The 7648-nt window shown below is 42.9% G+C and overlaps 1 protein-coding gene across 1 annotated transcript in view; it reads right to left on the reverse strand.

Annotated features, from left to right (window-relative positions):
* Positions 1–4411, reverse strand: part of LOC122781685 (heterogeneous nuclear ribonucleoprotein L-like) — a 31823-nt gene extending 27412 nt beyond the window's left edge. The window contains exon 1 of the mRNA XM_044045631.1: positions 4058–4411. Coding sequence (XP_043901566.1) covers positions 4058–4300 — 243 coding nt within the window. The 5' untranslated portion in view covers positions 4301–4411. The remainder of the gene's footprint in view (positions 1–4057) is intronic.
* Between the last annotated feature and the right edge of the window lie 3237 nt (positions 4412–7648).

Below are 7648 nucleotides of genomic sequence, written 5' to 3' on the forward strand. Positions count from 1 at the left end.
GGAGCGATCTGTGTAATTAGCACGATTAGCTCTGATGTGCTTTATGCAGACTGTCAGATGGGATCAGATTTGGATGGTGCTGCTTGTTTTGTTTGCTTCAGTCTCATCACGCTCGATAGACTTCATACGTCTGCTGTGAAGTTATTTCAGCACCACAGTGACACTGAACAGCTCCTCTGGTTTTCACCTGTCAGCGCTCTGACCAAGCGCTGTCCATGGTTCTGATCACTTCCTTTGACCTCTACTTTTCCAATATGTCACAAAGCTGTGTATAATTACTTCAAGTGATTGCTTACAAAATAGCAGCCACTGATCTGGATCATTATTCATTTAACTGCTGGAAATAAACTAAAAACATTCATAAATGATCCAAAAATGTATCATTATCATTATCATTATTATTATTATTATTATTATTTCTCCACCCCTAAATCTGACTTTGAGATCAGCACATATTAACCACAGTACTAATTAGGGTGTCACAATCTCACTTTGATCAAAACAACGATCTTGGACTTTGAAAGCAAAGGTGGAGGCGAGGATTTAACCACGCCCCCAGTGAGACGTCCTGCAGACGTGCCACAGGGGAAGAAACAGTGTTGTGGTTGTAGCCATTGTAGCACGACTACACGACAGCTCCTCCCGCTAACCTGAAGCTGCTGCCAACTCATAGTAACCATGGCAACTGCTGATTTGGGTGACACATCAACAACCTTTGTGTCGTAGACAAGAAAACCAGAGAGTGTGAGATATGTGCGTGTAGCAAAGCACAGGACGTCTCCACGTGCATCACAAGAACGTAGATGTAACCAAGAACAATCTGCCGATGCAGAAAACGGTAAATCTACAGCCAACTCACACTGTAATGTTCCTAAAACAAGGACAAAGTGGCCAAAACACTTCTCATAAGCAAAGAACCGTTTTGTTTTTGTTTTGTTGTTTTGGTTTTTGGGGGGGGAGGGCTTTATTAGTATATACAGTGACGTTCAACATCACTAAGCAACCATCAGTTACTGTTATTGGTAAATAATATATTTCTACATGGCAAATAATTTACTAGTAGGTGTAAGTAGAGTCATAGAAAACCAACAGACCCAACAGTCACGACATGCATGTCTTAGTTGAGAGGGGTGTGTTCAAAATAATGGAGCTCAATTAGTGAGATCATTCATTCGTCATTCATTCATCTGTGAAAAAACAGGTGTCAAACAGGTGGCTCTTATCTAAATGCTCTACATGCTGTTATAGTGCATTTCTACAGATTCAAAACACACATTGAGCTGCAGATTCAAAACTCTGCAGATTGCAGATTCAAAAACACACGCTGCAGATTGAGGAGAATCGAGCTGCAGATTCAAAACACACACAGGAGGAGAAACGCTGCAGATTCAAAACTGCAGATTCAAAAACACACACACAGGAGGAGAAACGAGCTGCAGATTCAAAAACTCTGCAGATTCAAAACATACGCAGGAGGAGAGGCTGCAGATACAAAAACTCTGCAGATTCAAAACACACACAGGAGAAGAAACGAGCTGCAGATACAAAACACACGCAGAAGGAGAAACAAGCTGCAGATACAAAAACACACACAGGAGAAAGATTGAAAACTCTGCAGATTCAGAAACAGCAGGAGGGAAACGAGCTGCAGATTCAAAAACTCTGCAGATTCAAAAAACACGCAGGAGGAGGAAACGAGCTGCAGATTCAAAACTCTGCAGATTCAAAACACACGCAGGGAGGAGAAAGAGCTGCAGATACAAAACACACGCAGGAGGAGAAACGAGCTGCAGATACAAAACACGCAGAATTGAGCTGCAGATTTGAAAACTCTGCAGATTCAAAACACATGCAGGAGGAAACGAGCTGCAGATACAAAACACACGAGGAGGAGGCTGCAGATACAAAAACACACGGGAGGGGAAACGAGCTGCAGATTCAAAAACTCTGCAGATTCAAAAACACACGCAGGAGGAGAAACGAGCTGCAGATAAAAACACGCGGGAGGAGAAACGAGCTGCAGATACAAAACACGCAGGAGGAGAATCGAGCTGCAGATTTGAAAACTCTGCAGATTCAAAAACACATGCAGGAGGAGAAACGAGCTGCAGATACAAAAACACACGCAGGAGGAGAAAGAGCTGCAGATTCAGCAGATTCAAAAACACACGCAGCAGGAGAAACGAGCGGCAGATTCAAAAACTCTGCAGATTCAAAAACACACGCAGGGAGGAGAAATGAGCTGCAGATACAAAACTCTGCAGATTCAAAACACACAGGAGGAGAAAAAGCTGCAGATACAAAAACACACGCAGGAGGAGAAACGAGCTGCAGATACAAAAACACACGAGGAGGAGAAAAAGCTGCAGATACAAAAACACACGGGAGGAGAAAAAGCTGCAGATACAAAAACACACAGGAGGAGAAACGAGCTGCAGATACAAAACACACGAGGAGGAGAATCGAGCTGCAGATTTGAAAACTCTGCAGATTCAAAAACACACGCAGGAGGAGAAACGAGCTGCAGATTCGAAAACTCTGCAGATTCAAAAACACACAGGAGGAGAAACGATTGCAGGAGGAGAAACGATTTGAAAACTGCAGATTCAAAACAAGGAGGAGAAACGAGCTGCAGATACGAAAACTCTGCAGATTCAAAAACACACGCAGGAGGAGAATCGAGCTGCAGATTCAAAAACTCTGCAGATTCAAAAACACAAAGAAAACAAAAACGCACACAAACCTCAAAACACGCAGGACAGAAAACACACACACAGGCACTAACAGCCTAATATTCCTTTTCCTCCACTTTCTGTAAAGACATAACAAATGTGATTGTTTTGATCTGGAGTAGAATGTAATGTGCAGTGTTGCAGTGTTGCCCCATGCATTTGCGTGTATGGAAGTAAAAGCTATCACAAAGATTTTGAGCTTTACTCACTTTTTAAACAAGTAGCTCTTAATGAACAATTAGCTGAGTAACAACTCAAATAACAAACTCTTACGAAACAGAGCCTCAGTGTTTTATTACGCGTGTAGGTAGTAAGAAGGTCATCACCCCACAAGTAGCCCCAGAGGCGTCTGTGGTGCACAACACGTGCCAAATATTAGGGATGGCCGTGATTATTTGCTTGATTATAAAGAAGTCGATCATTTACTGTGACCATTCATATTATTAAAAATATCTTGATACATAACAAATGTTTTATCAAGGAAAAAGACCATTCTTTCTACTCCAATGACTAATGTGTGGTGCATCCATTACCACAAGGTGGCAGCAGCAGCAAGCATTGTTAGTTGGTGGACTTAATGAGTGATCACAGTTTATCATGGTCTTTGAATGCATCTCATAAGCTGCTCTCATTAGCTCATCGTGCACGTGAACCCTGCTTATACTAGCTCTCACGCACGAGTTAAGCAGGAAATCAATGAGATGTATAGAATAGTGACATTAGAATAGAATCTTCAACACAGCAACAACACACTTTGGTCAACCTCGGGTGTTTTTAAACGTGAAATGTGTGTTCATCGACCATTTATTACATATATGTATATATATATATATATATATATATATATATATATATATATATATCACACAGTGTATGTAGTGTGTATGGCAGTTACTGCTGCAGAAAGTGAACTAGAATATATTTATATTTATTTTAAACGATTATTTATTTACTGTTAATGAATGTTTAAACCATCCATCATGCGATAGTATGTGACTGTGTGTGTGTGTTATAAACACTGACCTTGTCAGGACCAGTAGAGTCCTCTCGTGGACACCATCACTAACGCTTTGTCCAAATGAAAGGACGTCAAATCAGAGTCCTGATGAGAATAGCTGTGCAGACCTGCACGTGCGCGTGTGCGCGTGTGATCATGTAATTGTCATGTTGTGGGGACATGCATGTGTTCACCGTCATAGAGACAGGTACAGAATGGTTGGCGTTCAGTGGATGAGTGAGTGAGTGAGTGACAGCGGCCTCAGTGATGTTTGAGTCCACCACCACCATCATCATCATCATTACGTCACAGTGTTTGCGCTCCTTACCCTCCGTCCTGCTCCGTACTGGCTGCTGCTGCTGCTCCACCGGGCCCGGCTGTCCGCCGCTGCCTCTCCGTTACCGTGCAGCGAGCAGGAGTCCGAATCCTCGCCCTCCTCGCCCTCCTCCCCCTCCTCCAGCTCCTCCAGCTCCTCTTCCCCCTCCTCCCGCTCCTCAGTTTTCAGCCGCTTTGCCGCCCTTCCGTACTCCCCTTCATCCCGCTGACTGCCGCCTCCCTCTGGCGTCGACATGCTGTGAGCTGCGGTTCACGCGTGGGAAGCGTCTCAGACGGATGTGTTCATGTCACTCAGCAGCGGTGTCGCAGTGTCTCTCTGTCTCTGTGTCTGTGTCGCTGATTTCCACTGAGTGGAGGTGTGAGTGGACTGGTCCCGCCCATGGTCCCGCCCATGGTCCCGCCCCGCGCCCTCCTCTCATTGCTCACTGTCTCCACTTTACCTTGGAGACACGGCAGGTGATTGGCTGCTGTGGATGCGTCAGCAGCTTTTTGCACGCACTGTAGAGAGGAGTGCGCAGAGAGGGGGAGGAGGGGGGAGGAGGAGGAGAGAGGAGCAGAGGAGCACAGAGGGAAAAGGTGGGCTGCAGGAAAGAAAGCGGAGGAGCCTCACTCCACATTGCAGTGCATCAGGAAAATATCTCAGCTCTTTATGAGGTCTGCCTCCAGGTACAAGACCATTGCAGGTTCGGATCCCGGATCAACAGAGGAGGCCTTTACCTCACACACACACACCACCAGTCCATAAGACATGCAGACTGGGATCAGGTTCATTATCAGGTATCAACTTCCTCTAAAACAGATGCCAGATCCAGGACTCAGGGACTTGCTAGAGACTCTAAGGCCATAGTCCGACTAAGACAGGCAATCAGACAACCTGCAGAGTCCAGGTACACATTGACTTATTGGCCGAGTACGGCTGTATCTCTCTATAAGCTAGTGTGCATTGACTCAGTTTCCTGTTGACCTTTGCATCACAGAAAAACAAAGAGTGAACGGTGACATGGATCGTGCTGATGTACAAACACATCAGATGGAACATGGCTCTTGTGGTTGCAGGCAACAGTACTGCAGTTTTCTTCTTCTGGGTCAAAGAAAGACATTTTGGTTCATGTGCAGAACAGCAAGTTCACCTGCAGTCGGACTAAGCGTATACATGCAGGCGTAATCAGACTATGAATCACATTATCCAGGTATGTTAGTCCAACTAAGGTCGTGTGATCCAGGGTTCAAGCAGCGCCAGTCCGGAAAAATAACCGCACAAGGGATAAGAACAATCTGGCAGAGGAGGAGGGAGAGAGTGAGGAGCTGGAGTATGTAGGGAGCATGATGGAGTATGATGAGCTTCTAATCAGCTCATCAGTCTCCATGAAATCACATGAGACCAATGACAATTAAAATCACTTTTAATACTGATAATGGATACTTTCAATTCCCTTTTTACTCTTATTACTATGACTACAGTCTAGCATTGAACAGGAAGTGGCAAAGCAAAATAAAAGTAATATAAATCCGTCTGAAACGTGCAGCTGTGTGCGCTGTCAGTGTGGACACAAGTGTCTTTACACTGCTAAGTATAATGCCAAGAAAGAGCAGATAGACTGAGAAGAGAAGAGGGCCTAAAACTGAGCCCTGAGGGACTCCACACGAGAGAGAGAGAGGCAGAGGACGATACAGATACCATCTCTTCATTTTTGCAGTCTTTGGACACAGCCAGCGTAGAAACAGCAGTGAAGTCACTAACAGAAATAACGTAATAAAGCTCGGCCATTTTTCTGTTACTTCCTTTTTTACACTGCAGCAGAGACACGTCATCTTCCTCTTTGTCTTGTGTTTCCACACTGAGGCTGTGATTCAGATCAGCTTTCAGGCAGCATGGTGAAAGACGAGACAGTTGAAATGATGCTTTCACTTAATACTTTGAAAAACACACACACATTAGTCTTACTGGTATTATTATATGTTATGATATTTGGGCTGTTTCTTCATTCACAGCACAGTTTTTAGTGCAAAAGCTGTTAAAACGACACAAAAAAATAAGAATTCATGCATTTCCTTTGAAACTGTACTGAAAAATACTCTTAGCAGAATGTTTTTGATGAAATGAATTAATGATTCAGCTGAAAGTCTGTCCTTGTTTGGATAAAGGACCATGAAAGACTGGTAACAGTTGCATCCATTGTTCTGAACATAACGCAATAAAAACGTTTTTATATCTACTGACATTTTGAAATATATTGATATTGAATAAATCAAAGGTTATTGATTCATAACTTATCACATGTGACAATGCTACATCTTTTCTTACAATGATGCTGCACCAGCAGGAATTTAATGACAGTAATATAAACAACATCATGGTCAGAAATAAAGACTATTGAAGAGAGTTGCAGCATGTGAGTAATACGGACGGAATGAAGAATTCCATAAAAGAAAATGGTAATGACAGTGAACAAGAAACACTCCACTCCCCAAGATTAGAAACCTGCAGGTGCAGTTTCCTCTCAGCACCGTCAAACAAACTGTGTTTCCACCACTGGTGCTTTTTCTGGTACCTGCTCTAACAGAGGAGTCTGGTACATTTAGCTAAGTACTCAACAGCAACTTTAACTACTCGTCAAGCACTAGTGTGTGTGTGTGTGTAGTATATAAAATGATGTCACAGCAATTGACACCGCCCACGTTGAACTACCTCTCTTGATAGTTTTGTCTCCAGAGGTTGAAAGGACAGTAAATTGTGGCTGTGGTTTTGTGTGACACACCTCACTGTGAGGCTGTGGCTCACACTGGATCAACCGGACGCCGCTCACAATAGAAATTAATTTTACTGTAGGTTTAATTGTATTTAAGAAGGTATAACTGCTTTAGAATAAAAACTAGTCTGGCATTTGTAGCCAAAGAATGAGCGTTTGTGTCCATGTGTCTACAACAACAAGGAAGAATGACATCCTTCCTGGTAGAGATGAAGCCTTTTTTGAGTTTTTCAACATTCTTCCTGATAGTACGAAGAAAGCTTCAAAGCCTCAAAGATAGACCCTGGCAGTGACATCTAGAGGTCAGCTGCAGTTACAGCAGCCACAGACTGGATTCACACATCTGGTTGATTCCAGTTCTGTCTTCATTCTGAGGATCGTTGTCCAGAGTGTTACAAACATTTTGAAATAGCAGTTGACTAATGAAATGTTGAAATGTGTTTTCCTATTACGACTTCACAGGTCACAGGTTTGTGCTTTGACGTGAGAAGACAGGAGTTTCAGTATCAGTGAGAAGCTCTTCTGTAGTTCAGTGGAAGGACATCTCAGGATTTAGATCAGATACCTTTTCCTGATTTTAATTATGATGCTGCTGTGTTTGTGTTTTTATATATATATATATATATATATATATATATATATATATATATATATATATGTATATGTAGGGCAGTGTAGGGCTTTTATTTTCTTTGACATCATGTATCTCAGATCCACAGTCTGATGATGAAGTAACACATTTATCTCTGGAAATGAGTAAAAAAACTGTATATATTTGGGTGAAGTGGCCCTTTAACAGAACATGATTGCAACACTATGAAGCAGCGTTTCAT

Source organism: Solea senegalensis, linkage group LG15 (genome assembly GCF_019176455.1).
Source record: "Solea senegalensis isolate Sse05_10M linkage group LG15, IFAPA_SoseM_1, whole genome shotgun sequence".
NCBI classification, from domain to species: Eukaryota; Metazoa; Chordata; class Actinopteri; order Pleuronectiformes; family Soleidae; genus Solea; species Solea senegalensis.